The sequence below is a fragment of the Lepidochelys olivacea genome (genome assembly GCF_965140295.1).
Source record: "Lepidochelys olivacea isolate rLepOli2 genome assembly, chromosome: 4".
Classification (NCBI taxonomy): domain Eukaryota; kingdom Metazoa; phylum Chordata; order Testudines; family Cheloniidae; genus Lepidochelys; species Lepidochelys olivacea.
Window position 1 is genome coordinate 32340228 of NC_140414.1, and position 14993 is coordinate 32355220.

The 14993-nt window shown below is 41.7% G+C and overlaps 1 protein-coding gene across 2 annotated transcripts in view; it reads right to left on the reverse strand.

The window, feature by feature from the left end:
• Positions 1-6613: 6613 nt before the first annotated feature.
• The window catches only part of STPG2 (sperm tail PG-rich repeat containing 2), a 410524-nt gene continuing 402144 nt past the window's right edge, over positions 6614-14993 (reverse strand). For both annotated transcript variants that reach the window (XM_084625502.1, XM_084625501.1), the window contains 2 exons: positions 10534-10657; positions 6614-6886 (listed from right to left, as the gene is read on the reverse strand). In XM_084625502.1, the coding sequence (XP_084481628.1) occupies positions 6870-6886; positions 10534-10657 (141 nt within the window). In that variant the 3' untranslated portion in view covers positions 6614-6869. The remainder of the gene's footprint in view (positions 6887-10533; positions 10658-14993) is intronic.

The window sequence follows — 14993 nt, forward strand, 5'->3', positions numbered from 1 at the left end:
CACAGAATACTGCACACCAGTGTGGAGAACCTTTGGATCTTTAATGACCAGCCAGGATGTATCTGCTTAAAAATGTCATTCAAAAGACCCACACCCATTGATGCAGCTGATAGTTCTTTTTTGGAGTAGCACCACAGGGTCCAATTTTCACAAGACACAGCCTCAGTTGTTCTTGAAAATATATCTGTACGAACAATGCTGGGTTTGTGTGTGCCCACTGCATACACATAGGTATAAAATGTGGTTTCCCTGATCTAAGTGTGCAGGTGAGAGGGAAGGCACAGTCCTGCACCGTACCTGTATAGAAGACAGCCAGACTTACCATCCAAGCAAACGCTAGGCTGTTAAGCTGCCCAGTCCACTTTTTGGTGCTTCTTGCCCCAAAGAGGTCACGGCTGCAGTAGTGGCGAAGGACCAGTCCATCCTGCTTGCCTAGTGGAGTTAGGAAGCTGGAGCTGTAGGGAACTGCTTCAAGGACATGAGGAAAAGAAATTCTTTAATTGCCTAAACACCAATGCTAGGAGCGTGGGTAACAAACAAAAGGAATTAGAATTGCTCATTTATGATCATAAATTTTATTTAGTTGGTATTACTGAAACCTGGTGGGATGATGCCCATGATTGAAATGTTAAAATCAATGGTTATAACCTATTTGGGAAGGATCAACCGGGGGAGTGGCACTCTCTTTAAAAAAAAAAGAATTGCCTGTTTGTGAGTGACTGATGCATTCAGAGGGAAATGATCTTGACTATCTATGGATCAATGCCCTAACAAATAAAGCAAAAGATGAGGTATTGGTTGGGGTCTGCTACAGATCACCAGATCACAGTAGGGAACAGGATGACTGGTTCCTTACACACCTATCTATAATGTATAAGGGAAAAAATATGTGTGATCATGTGGGACTTCAATCTGAGTGACATATGCTGGAGGTTTCATGCTGCCAGTACTAAAAGAAAATGTCCTTGGAATTTCTAAATATTACAGATGACAATTTCCTAATGCAAAAAGTGTTACAGCCAACATGGAGGAATTCTATATTAGACCTTGTCTTGACAGATAAAGAGGAACTGATTACAGAACTAAAAATTAACGGTAACTTCGTTACAAGTGATCATGACTTGTTCAAATTTGTAATATGCAAACAGAATACATTCCAGAATACATACTTGGTGCTTTAAAAGGGCCAACTTTACGAAGTTGAAAACAATTATTAGCCATATCAGCTGGGAGAAAGAGTTTAATCAGAAAAATGAAAATGATAACTGGGAAATGTTTAAGAACACTTTACTAGATGCCCAAAAAGCCACAATCAAGGGAAAAGACTGTATTGGTTTTTAAATGCTCCTGGTTTAGAGAGGGATTGAAGGCAGCTATAAAAAAATAAATAATTTAAAGAAAGGAGAAGTTGATAGTAATGAATATAAATCAGAAGCTGGGAATTGTGGAAAATTGATAAGGAAAGCAAAGTGACACAAAGAGAAACCTATGGGCCAGCAGTGTTAAAGAGTTATTTTAAGTATATTAGGAACAAAAAGAAGCCTAACAATGGCACTGATCCATGACTAGATTCAAATGGTAGAATTATCAATAATAATGCACAAAAGGCATGGTCAGTATATATTTCTGGTCAATAAATATTTCTATTCTGTATTTGGGAAAAACAGATGATGTATTCATATCATATAACTCTCTTTCCATTCTACTACTATTTTTAAGGTCAGGCTTGACAAAGCCTTGGCTGGGATGATTTAATTGGGGATGGGTCCTGCTTTTGAGCAGGGGGTTGGACTAGATGACCTCCTGAGGTCCCTTCCAACCCTGATAATCTATGATTCTATGATTCTATGATCTCAGGTGGATGTTAAACAGCAGCTACTAAAGGTAGACATTTTTAAATCAGCAGGTGTGAATAACTTTCATCCAAGAGTTTTAAAAGAGCTGGCTGAGGAGCTCACTGGATTATTAATTTTCATTCAGTCTTAGAACAGTGGAAAGTTCCAGAAAGCGAATGTTGTGCCAATAATTAAAAAACAGTAAACACTATGACCTGGGTAATTATCAGCTGTCAGTCTGACATTGATCCTGGGCAAAACAGTGGAACAGCTGATATGGGACTCCATTAAAGAATTAAAGGAGGGTAATAAAATTAATGCCAATAAACATGGATTTATGGGAATTGGATCCTGTCAAACTAACTTGATATAATATCTTTTTTTGATGAGATTACAAGTTTAGTTGATAGTTAATAGTCCTGACAAAATATAATTAGACATCTGTAAGGCATTTCACTTGGTACCACATGATATTTTGATTAAAAAACTAGAACGATATAAAATTAACATGCCACATATTAAATGGATTAAAATGCATGCAGGGTCGTTGTAGCCATGTTGGTCCCAGGATATTAGAAGATGAAGCAGCTCTGTGCTCTAAAGCTTGTCTCTCTTATCAGCAGAAGTCGGTCCAATAAAAGATATTACCTCACCCACTTTGTCTCTCTAATATCCTGGGATCAACACAGCTACAACAGCAGTGCATATTGCTATTTGATTGCTGTTCAGTGGCCTTGCTGAAATGATTTGGTGATGTCTATCCAGTTGACAAGGATCCATAGCACAAGATCCACCAATACAATTGACTCTACCTTTGGCGGCCTCATGACAGAACCCAAGGGTTGAATGGTCCGGGAGCCTGAGCTAATAACCCCCTCACGCCACAGAGATACTTTCTTGAGGTCATTTTCAGGTCAATTTTCTTGAGGTCAGTTTCAACCCGGCATTTTCAGGATCCCCAGATTTGCCCAAAATGTTTTGATACATAATTTTAGAAACCCACAGACACATTCCCTTGCTCATTTACAAAAGTCACAAGGGATAGTCTCAGTTGTGGCAACAAAGTTCCAAGGATCAGACAAAAATAAACCATATTTAAAAGTGAATTTGAAGGTGAACAACCTAACAGCAGCAGTTAAAAACAAATTTTTACAGTATTAAACATCTCAGTAGCATTTCTTGACACATTTGGGCCTGATTTTTAAACCTTGCTTCTGTTTGTGAGAATACAATTTTGCACCCAATCAACTGAAAGCACCCAATCAACTGAAAGCTAACATTCAGATTTCTAAACTGAATTGCAGGCAGAATGGCATAGTCAGATACCCAAATGTTTGCATTTATATCCACAAAAATGAAGGCCCATTGAAAATCCATAGCAACATTTACACCTATATACCTTATAAATTAACTAAACCCAATCAACCAAGAACAAAACCCATTAAAGAAACTGAACATTAACATATGAAAACAACAGTAACAATGAGGCCAACACAACTCAAATCCAAGAGAATGCATAAGTGAAAATATATGCTTAAATTATTTGAAAATCCTACATCAGAGGGAAAAATAGTACACTGGCAAGCATGGAGACAATTTGGCTGCATTTGCCATACACGTGGAATGCCTCAGGGCATCACACCCGTGTACTCTATGTCTGCTTCCCTCCCAATAGGCAGACAGACACACACACACATTTACACATTCCCCAGCAACCCTCGGGCTGCACAAGACAAATGTGGCTTCTGATGTGTAATTTCATGCACAAACAAATTTTTCAAGATATCCTTTGGAAATGTGTCTCTTTATGCATTGCCGCATTTTGAGCTCTCAAAAGAGGTGACTGTACCACAGTCAAGAGGAGAATTATTGGCCACAGCTCATGCCTCATGGTGAAATACACCAGTAGTGCAAGCTGGGTGTTACCATTCTAGATGCATTTTGGGTATTTAAAAAGAAAAGTAGAAATAACTGAGATATTTAAGTTTTAAATTTAGCTGCTAATTGTGCACAGCAGTTAATTTCCCCCAACATTTTATGTGATGAGACCAACTCTTATTAAAATAAATGGGATGTTGGTACCATTCCATTTAATGCCACTTAGCAATGTCACAATCCCTCTTATTATGGATTTTTTTTACTACAATACTTCCCACTCACATGATCAGAAAGCTAGACTCCACCATTCGTGTTAATGGCAGTTGCAGTCCTAAGAAACTTTTTTACAGAAGAAATCCCTTGAATAATGTGTTCGGTATAATACATATAATTACAACAGGAGTTTTGTGTGCTCAGCACTTTTGAACATCAAGCCCAGGGCATCTCAAGTTGGACACGCAAAAAGTGAGTCACCCCCAAATTAGTAGTTACGGTCAAACATTTTGGCCATAATATCTATGGCTAAAAGAAGGAGATAGAAGGCTGTGCTTTACTGGATTTTGGTCATTTATCTCATATACACGGAGATCACCTTTATAAAGCTTTTCATGTTTGCTTATGGCCAGAGAAAAAAAAACTTTTTATTTCTTTAATGCTTCATTTTTAAAGTACAACTTTGAAAATATGTTTCCTTGACTACAGATTTTTGTTTCCATTTTGAAAGGGCTGATTGAATGCAGGAGGTCATGAATCATGCTGCTCTGTGAATTTTGTACTGCTAATATTGCTGCGAATGAGTCTATAATAGGATGTCATCTAGTAGCTAGGCACTGTCTTTATTAAGTTATAATAAAAAGGAATTCTCAATGGTTACCGTGAATTTAAGGCACTTTATTGCTGAATATAGCCATGATATATTGCAGAATGCTTTTTAATTGGTTGTTAGCATCCAGTGTGTTGCTAAGACCAGCAGTTTGCATCTAGATAGCACCCACATGAAATCAGTTTTAAGTCTGCACTCTACAGTACTAGTTAGAATTAAGGGGTGAACATGTTTTCCATTTTCAAGATCCCTTTAATGATCAGGGTTTTCATCCCTTTCCTGGTTCTATCCCACTGTTACAGTGTCCATGTCAGTAGCTACTGAGAGACCATTTAAATATCAGGTTTAAGCAATTACCAACCAGTTTATGGGTGTGTTTAATTTTGGGAGACTTTGGGTCTTTTTCATAGTTAGTCTTTTTAATTTTTACTTCTAATTGTTCATCCATATGCTTTCAAAACCCCTAAGGAGGGGTATCACAGACAACAGAGATGGAAAAGGCCTATTAAGTTACATTATCTAGGTCATCCCCTCAGAGTATTCCATGAAGTATATTCTCAAGTGCTTTCTCCAGATGCTATACATGGAAAAGAAAAATACTGCACAGTGTGTGAGTTATTGTATGTCTGTTTTCCCACTAAATATTTAATATCCTCGCTTCCTTGCAACTGCAATATAAACAACAATAATAGTTGTTTGAGATGGTAGTTTTTAGCATTCTCTGAATCAGGAATTGAAAATTTCTCACATCTGAGGTTTGCGACTTGCAACATTAAGACTTGCAAAGGTGCCGATCAAATATTGCGAGACCCAAGGACCAATAGCAGTTTAAAGGTCTAATATCTTGCAAACAGACAGAATTGGAAACAAATGTTTGGTAGCTTTCGTAGGCTTTGCCAATGACATAACTGCAAGATTTTCCAACTCTGGAACTTTGTGAGATATATATCTTGAAACTATGTCATTCTGATTACCATAATACTTTTTGTTCTTACTTGAATTCCAAAATGATTTTAGCAGCCACTATCTTGAGAACTCCCAGAATGCAAACACTACACTTTAATGCCATCTAAAGCTTGGCTCCTCATTTTTAAATTGTACAAAGCACTAATAAGTTTAGTGAGGCAGAGGTTACTACAATTATGTCAGAACTGAAGTGGGGAAAAGTACACGATGCTACTTGGAATGACATGATGTAAAGGTCTGCTATGTCATAATCCGCAAGGCTTATAAACTCTTTTATAAACCAGAATACATTTTTTCAGGAGCAATAAGCAATCAGTCCTCGATAACTGATAAGAAGGAATAACTAAGAACTAAGGAATAACTAAAAAATGAACAAAAGGTCCGGTCATGACCCTTTGTTCCATGCACAGAGGAGAGCTCTGTGTGTAGATCCATTCAGTGGCATGAGTAGGAATCATCTTCTTCTACACCACGATCCTCTCTATTCCTCCAGCAACAGAGATCCAAGGACCTGCATGCGGACAGAGGGCAGGGCAGAATGAACATCTTTCCGCATCTCAACCACATAAGACATCCAATCAGAAGTAAAGCACTCTGAGATTGAACAGCCCGCGCTGTGTCCAGAGGCAGCTGCTGAGAGGAGAAACCTTGTCAGTACAGGTCAATCCAGAGGAGAACAGGTGGGAGCTGAGAAACAGCAAAGGTACAGGGTCTCATTTAGAAGTCTCTGTATCTCATAGGGTTCTCTGAGATCTGTGCATATCTTAAGGGACCTGTGAGATTCAGGGACCAGCCTCTCCACTTCTTATGTGGAAAGGAGGGGGCAAATCTTTCACCCATTTAAATATTCTGAGGAAAAGCAGCCTTGAAGGGAGCCTCACTGATTTATCCTTCCCCCTTTCTCTGTTTGTGGTGGGGGTTTCAGCCATGTTGGCTCAATCAGGCTGTAAGTTAATTCATCCTGATGAGGACAGACAACAAAAACTCAGCCATCACCTTTATTTTTGTTTCACATTGCCTAGCGTTTTGTAGTTTGGTGCCTTCTCTGGTGCCTGGCAAAGAAGAGACTAGGGAGAAAAAAGACAAAAGGAAACAAATATTTCATCTCAGATTTTTATTTGTGGTTGTACTTTAAAAAGAGGACAGTCAGCTCTTCATGAGTTAAAAAACTGGAACAGATGTCTGGTAATAAGGAAAAAGTACAGAGGAGGGGGAAATTAAATAAGATCTCTTGCAAGAACAGCTTTAGTATCTCTGGAGGTTATAAGAGCAATCATGTTCCTCTGAGCAGCTGATGGAGGACATCATTAAAATGTAGGCACTCCTTTGGAAGAGAACTTTCAGCTTGATTCACTCATTAATAGACACTAATGCTGGATTGTGCCTGTGTGAAAAAAAAAGAAGAAAAATCTGGTTCACTGAGTCTGACTCTCCTAAACCTTAACTAAAGGAATCCTTTCAAACTTTCTCCAGCTTATTAGAAACATAAAATTCTATTGCGTCAAGTTGCTTTAAGAGACACATAACACTACGCTAGGCAACTAATGAATCATCATAGCATGGGCTGTTTGGGGTATGCTATGTGGATATATGTCTTCTTCATTTACAATGTCTAGTCATGGTTGACTATCCAGTCCAAAAATAGTGGAGTGCATAGGCAGCCCTTTAAAACTTAGCTGCCACACAATATGACTGTTGCATCATGTTCTATCTTGTAGGCATGCATGCGATAATGCAGTGTAGGAATACTAGGGATCGATGAACCATGGAGGTTTAGTTCACAAAGGGGATGATGAATCAAATCCTATGGTTTGGTTTGAAAACTTGGAAGTGTTTCAGGTTTGCTTGGAGGTTTGGTTCTGATTAACTTGAACTTTCAAGGTGTTAACCGTATGGGTAGCCCCCCTTCCTCTGATGTCTCTTCTAACAAGCCCCAGGACCTCATTTTCTTTCCTTAGATATCTTCAGAGGGGACCCTGGGATTTGTTAGTGAGAGAAAACAAGAAACATCAGTTTGGGGGAAGGGAGGTTCACCAGTATGCCAGCTGTGTTAACTTTACCCCATGTTCACTGAACATTTGTGGGCTGGTCACAGAAACAAAACTTTAATTCCTGTCTCAGTTTGAATCACTCTGACATTGGATGGAGATATTTTGCACAGATCTCTCTATTAAGGAGAAGATGAGAGACAGTTCAGCATAGCCTGGTTCTAACAGTGTAGCTATAAAAGGAAGAAAAATCTCAGTTTTAACGTTTGCTGTGTTAACTAAGTACCCAAAGGAAATATTTTGAAACCTTGTTTAGATGAAGGGAAGATGCTTATATGACATCTTCTCTATAATACGTCCAAACTCCATTGTTTAAAAGTACATCTGAAAGAATGCAGACCTACATAGTCTTTCTTCCCCATGGGATTCTAATAGGGTAGAGGCCTGACATACCCTTAGAACAGTGGATCTCAAACCTTTTTTTCGTGACCCACTTGAAAACTGCTGAGGGTCTCGGCGGACCACTTAAGGATCTTTCCAAATGTTGTTTGTACCGTTAGCTAACTATTGTAAAGCACTTTGGATAAAAGCACTATATAAAAAAAACAATAATAATTTACTTTTTTTGTTCTACAAATAAAAGCATACAACTCGCAAGATGTTGGGAATGAGTGACAGAGGGTAGATCACTTGATGATTACCTGTTCTGTTCATTCCCTCTGGGGCACCTGGCACTGGCCACTGTCAGAAGACAGGATACTGGGCTAGATGGACCTTTGGTCTGACACAGTAGGGCCATTCTTATGTTCTTAAGTTAATTCATAGTTTAATATCAGTAGCCTTACCTTTCTAATGCGATGGATGTGCCCTCTCTCCCCCGCCATGGCAGCCCCCGAGCAGAAGCTGGGAAGGAGAGGGGTCTCTCCCTTTCTCCTCCACTGCAGCCCCCGAGCTGGGGTGAGAAGGAGGGGGGCTCTACCCTGCCACAGCAGCCACAGAACTGAGGCTGGGAAGGAGGGCCGTCTCTCCCAAGCAGCCTCAGCCCTGGAGCTGGGGAAAGTCACCTCTTTCTCTTGCTGCCACAGCCCTGCACATCCCAAATTCCACCCCCTCTTCTCACCCCACTCCCCCCACCAAGACCACGACTTCAGCTTACATGTGCATCTTCTCCAGGGTCCAGGCACCTAATTAGTGGAGCCATGCCTGCGCGGCTCCACTAATTGGGTGGGTGGCCCTTCATTCTCTCGTGTGCGGCCACCCAGGGTTGCACCTTAGAGGGAACTATCTGTGGACCACCTGAATGGAGCTCACGGACTACTGGTGGTCCACAGACCAGAGTTTGAGAAGCCTCAGAAGTTGTGCTTTTTAGTGAGATAACAAAATATTGGATAACTTGTTAACAATGGGGTAGGAGACAAAGTCATAATTCATTAACATATTGGATACTGGAACATAAAATAAAAGTATATTAAATATAGAAAAATGCTGCTTTGTCTCAGGTACTGTCATGTGGTAGCTGTGGGTAAATGCTTACTTTTCAGTGGTGATCACTGTACATTTGCAGATATCTTTAAGTCAGATTTCTGAATGTTAACGTTGTTTTATACTGAATTCACCTTTAATTTAGCAACTTGCCCGTCAGAGCTCAATTATTTCTGTCTGACTTTGCAATAAAGCCACAATCCTTTATTGAAAAGTGATCACATTAACAGAGTACAATCCAGTGTTAGTATTAGGAAAAGCCTGCCACCTACATTTCATTTATGTGTAGTTTCCACAGTCTTCTCTAAAGAAGTAAGGGCAGAGGTGAAAGTACGCCCCGCTACGGTGTACCGGTAAGAGCCGGTGCGCCATACCAGGACTGGCTTTCCGAGAGGGTAATTTAAAGCCCTGAGGTAGCAGCAGCGGGGCTGCAGCTGGGATTTAAAAGGCCCCGGAGCTCCAGCCGCTGCTACTCCCCCCCTTCCCCCCGGGGCCCTTTAAATCCCGGACTGAGCCCTGCTGCCCGAGGGGTGGGGTGGGCTCTGGCGGGGATTTAAAGAGCCCCAGAGCTCCAGCCACTGCTACTGCCCCAGCCCTTTAAATCCCCACCAGAGCCCTGCTGCCAAAGCCCTGGGGTACTGGGGGTGGGGCTCCGGTGGGCATTTAAAGGGCCAGGGCGGTAGCAGCGGCTGGAGCCCCAGAGCCCTTTAAATCCCCGATGGAGCCCGGCCACTGCTACCCCAGGGCTCGGGCAGCAGGGCTCAGGTGGGGATTTAAAGGGCTCGGGGCTCCGGCAGCTGCTACTACAGAGGAACCCCAGGCCCTTTAAAGCTCTGCCAGAGCCCAGAGCCCCGGGGTAGCTGTGGCAGCCAGGAGCCCCCAGGGCTCCTCAGTGATTTAAAGAGCCCGGAGCTCCACTGCAGTAGTGGCAGCTGAAGCCCTGGGCCCTTTAAATCGCCCCCAAGCCCCAGGGCTCCCAGGCGCCTATGCAGCTGGTAGCTCAGGGGTGATTTAAAGGGCCCCGGGCTCCCAGCCGCCACTACCGCAGCTGGAGCCCTGGCCCTTTAATTCAAGATTTAAAGGGCCTGGGGATTTAAGGCCCTGCCTCTTCCGGTTGAGGCCACGCCTCTTCCAGTTGAGGCCATGCCCCCTGCTCAGGACTCTGGCATACCGGTAAATCCTCTAACTTACTTTCACCCCTGAGTAAGGGAAATATTTATTTGGGAAGGAGAAAGCTAATAAACTTTCCTTTCTATGCCTGGCACAATTATAATTTGCTTTAACTATGAGTACAGTGTTCCGCTGTAATATTTATTCAAAAATGCTATCAACCCTCTTGAGTGCAAATATTAATATGTAGGGGAAGATTTGCAAATTTCCAACTTCCTTTACTATGTGGAATAAAAAGCCAGTCTTTTCCCATATTAAATAAAGTTAAAATTAATATGTTTTGTAATTTGGAGAACACACTAGAAAATGTAACAACCTAATATGAACTCTTAAATCTTTTAGTAATATAGGTAAGCATATTCACCACTGAAGAATTCCTAAGCAGACTTACAAAGTGCGCCTGGGTGCACTGCCTCATATTTGCAAACAGTGTTGTCCATCTGAGTTGCAACAGGATTCTGTAAGGTAGCATTAAATGTTCTCTTCAGGACAGTGTCCTTAAACAATGGGCTTAGCTGTGGAGACATAAATATATGAATTTCAGTCAAATCAACAGTAAGCATACATGAGCAGAATTCTACAATAATCTTGCTTATATACTTCCTAGGAAAGAAAGATTCTGCTTGCCACAAGAGACTGCTTCCTCCAAAGCTTCTTTATGGAAATCCAAAGCTTCTGTATGGAAAAGCACTCAACATTATCTACTACAGCTAAGAATACCTTATTACACTGTGCCATTTTGGATTATTGAGCTATAAACAATCCTGGAAACTGCAGGTGCTCAGCAACACTGAAAATCAGGCAAGTTATTTAGGTGTCTACATACGGATGAAGGACCATAAGTTTAGGAACCTTTTTTAAAAAAATCGTGGAGCACGGTGATGGAAGTCTTAGTAGTACGAGTGAAGGGAAGGAGGAAAGAACAGAACTAGATGATCTTTAGAAGTCCCTTCCAGTCCTACAGTTCTATGATTCTATGACTGCAGGACCACCTATATAAATAAATGTTTGCAGGATCAGGATCAGGCTTGGTAAGACTGAGTTAATTCAGATGTATATGGGCATCCCATTGTTCAGGTGTTTTTTGTTTTCATCATTACTAATGCGCAACATCACAAAATATTTTATGCATAAAGATGACAATAAATTAAGGAGAAAATGATCATTTTAAGGTGAGATTTCAAGGGAGGAAGTAATTCTTTGTCTTGGAGGGAAGGAAGGACAGAGGTTATAAATAGATGTGGCAGGAGGGTCATGTGGGTCCCCAACCTCTGAGGCAGAGATCAGAGGAGCAGTGAGTGGGCAGAGGAATAGGTGGGAATGTGGTCAAAGATATCTGGGAGAGGATTCTGGGGACCATAATGGCAATTTTGAATTTTTAAGTCAGTTAAAGTGACAATGGATGGGGATGATCTTTCTCCCTGAAACAGGAAAAAGGCAGTAGCATTCTTAACCTTCTGTGGCTTAAAAAGTAGGGAGTTTGGAAGATTATAATAAAGGGAATTGCAGTATGCAGCAAGGGAAATGGGTGACAGAAATGAAGGGCCTAATTCTCATTTACACCTAGGCCACTTTACACTCATCTGTCAGTGTACAAGATCCTTAAAGTAGGAGTAGATTATATCTAAACTCATTTTAACATCCCTTTACATGATTAGAACAGTTTAAATCAGTAGAGGCAGGGTCATAATAATTAAACATTCTAGGAACTTTCTAGAAAGCTCTGACACATAGAAATGGGAACCATTGGTGAAAAAAAGTTTTCATCATGGATAAATCCAATATTTCTGACCTTGGGAGCAAGCTAAAGCCAGATTTACAGAGTCATGAAGTCAGATACATGGGACTAGAGCTGGGGAACTATTTCTAGTGAATGATATATTTTACAAACAGGGGCCTTTCTTCTGTGCATATAAAGGGAAGGGTAACAACCTTCCTGTATACAGTACTATAAAATCCCTCCTGGCCAGAGGCACAAAATCCTTTTACCTGTAAAGAGTTAAGAAGCTCAGATAACCTGGCTGGCACCTAACCAAAAGGACCAATAAGGGGACAAGATACTTTCAAATCTGGGGTGGTGGGGCGGAAGAGGTTTTGGTCTCTCCATTCTGTGTGCTTGCCAGACACAGATCAAGGAAGCAAGCAATCCAACTCCATTAGAATTAGTAAGTACTAGCAAGGGAATGTGTTAGCTTATTTTTGTTTTGGCTTGTGATTTTCTCTGTGCTGAGAGGAAGGTGTATTCCTGGTTTTCTTTTTGTAACTTTAAAGTTTTTCCCAGAAGGAATCCTCTGTGTTTTTTAATCTGATTGCCCTGTAAGATTATCTTCCATTCTAATTTTACAGATGTGCTTCTTTTACCTTTTTTCTTTATAATAATGTTCTGTTTCTTTTAGAATCTGATTGGGTTTTTTTTTAGTGTCCTAAAAAAACCCAAGGTTGGTCTGTGTTCATTTTGTTTATTCTCAAGCCTCCCCAGGAAAGAGGGTGTGGGGGCTTGGAGGAATATTAGGGGGGAGTAGGAACTCCAAGTGGTCCTTTCCCTGAGTTTGTCTAAATCACCTGGTGGTTGCAGCATTACCTAATCCAAGGTACAAGGGAAAATTTGTGCCTTGGGGAGTTTTTAACCTAAGCTGGTAGAAATAAGCTTAGGGGGTCTTTCATGCGGGTCCCCACAGCTGTAACCTAGAATTCAGAGTGGGGAGGGAACCCTGACAATGAGTTATTTGTAAACTGACTAATTTGTATTTGTCATTGTCCCATCATGCAAACATATTTCAGTGTAAGTGTTGCTTTTGAATGATTCAGTTCACCTATATCTTCAACTGTTTGATCGTCATTATTCATCATATATGGTTGGTTCCCCTAAGTCATATGGTATTGTTTCTGTTCCCTGACTGGATGACTGAAACAGTAGCAAACACTAACACAAAAATATAAATGATATGTTTATAAATCAAGAGTCACTACTTCCACCACTAATAGCAAATTCCCTCTTATTTGTCCAGCATTTATGTGAACAAAATCTGCTGACACAACTGTTTGAGAATAAGCAAATATGAAAAAGTGTAAATGTGGCCAAATAGGAAAGTGATTCTGAATGAAAGAAAACGTCCATGAATAAATGAGGTGGGAGAGAAGTAGAATTAAGTAGTAAGAGCCAATAAGAGAAGAGAACTAGTGGGGAAGCTCCAGAGAAATAAAGTAAAGAAAACAAGCAACTGCATATGAATGAGGTAGCAACAAAGATCCTGTGACTCAATATTCATTTTAGAAAGAAGCAACCAAGCTGTATTGAAAACTATAGTCACTGTATTGGATCAAATGACTGAACTGGAAACAATTGTATCTATTTGAGTTGCAACTGCGCAGTAGGGAGATATCAAGTCAACAGCAGAGTCATTAAATTGTTAGTTTCCGTCTCCCTTTATAGAGGGAAGGAGAGAATGCAGATCTGCCCACACCATAAAATATTCGAGGGATGAGAAGAGTTAAAAAACAAATAATCATAGGGTTGCCAACTTTCTAATCGCATAAAACCGAACACCCTACCCCACCCCTTCCTGAGGCCCCACCTCGTGCTCACTCCATCCCCACTTCCTCCACCACTTGCTCTCCCCCACCCTCACTCACTTGCACTGGGCTGGGGCAGGGGGTTGGGATGAGGGCTCTGGGTATGGGTGCAGGCTCTAGGGCAGGGCCAGAAATGAGGGGTTCAGGATGCAGGAAGGGGCTCCAGGCTGGGGGAGGGGGTTGAGGTGTGGGAGGGCGTGAGGGCTCTGGCTGGGGGTATGGGCTCTCAGGTGGGGCTGGGATGAGGGGGTTGGGGTGCAGGAGGAGGTGACAGATTTATGTTACCAATCTGCCTGAGGTGACAGGTGATCAGGCTGAGGCCACAGGATTGTAGGGGAGGAGGTGAAGGAGCACACCAGGCGACTATGTTTTAAAGCTTTATTAAGCAAATAACAGCAGTGAGTGCTGGGAACACTTCCACGTTACTTGGAGGAAGGAAGGAAGCCTAAGTGCCCCCACCCTAACACACTTTCATACTCACACATGCACGACCAGAGGCTAGCCAAGCCTGGGTGTAATGTAAGAAGTAGAGGGGGAAGGGTAGACGAGAGTTTTGTCCCCTGCACAGGCCATTTAGGGTCCGCTGTTGATCTCCGACTTGCTTCAGCTTTTGGGAGGGTTTTAAGTTTTGGGTTTTTTGGGGGGTGTTTTGATTAGGGACCTTTGTCGCCCGTGCTCTCTGTACCAGTTTAAACTGGCCTTTTGAGGCTTTTTTAAAACACATTGGCTTTAGGGTTGTTATGTTTTTATTTGCTGACCTTTGCATTTTTACTAGTTTTTGCACTTTTTGCTGTTTTGTTTGTTTTGTTTTGTTTTTAATGGTTGGCTGGGGTTGGGTGAGATACAGATACAGCTGCAGGCTTTTGGGTTGCATAGAGTCTGTTCTAGTGCCATGGCCTTGGACTGAAGCCAGCATTTTATCTTCGGACTGAGCTGAAGTGTTGAGTTAACCTGGGTTTTTGGGGTTTTTTTGGCCTCTTGCAACCTGCAAAGGAACCTTTTACTTTTAACTTATACCTTTAACCCTTCCCAAAATACCTTGCAATACCTGCAACAGCATTAGCAACATACAATGCTAATTTGCCTCCCCAAGGAATCCCCTAAGGAAGGGGGCCATTGGGTTGTAACAAGGGCTTCGGGAGGGAGTTTGGGTGCGGGAGGGGGCTCAGGGCTCGGGCAGGAGGTTGGGGTGTGGGAGGGGGTTTGGGGTGCAGACTCTGGCAAGGCTGTGCTTACCTCTGGCAGCTCCAGGAAGTGGCCGGCATGTCCAGCTCCATG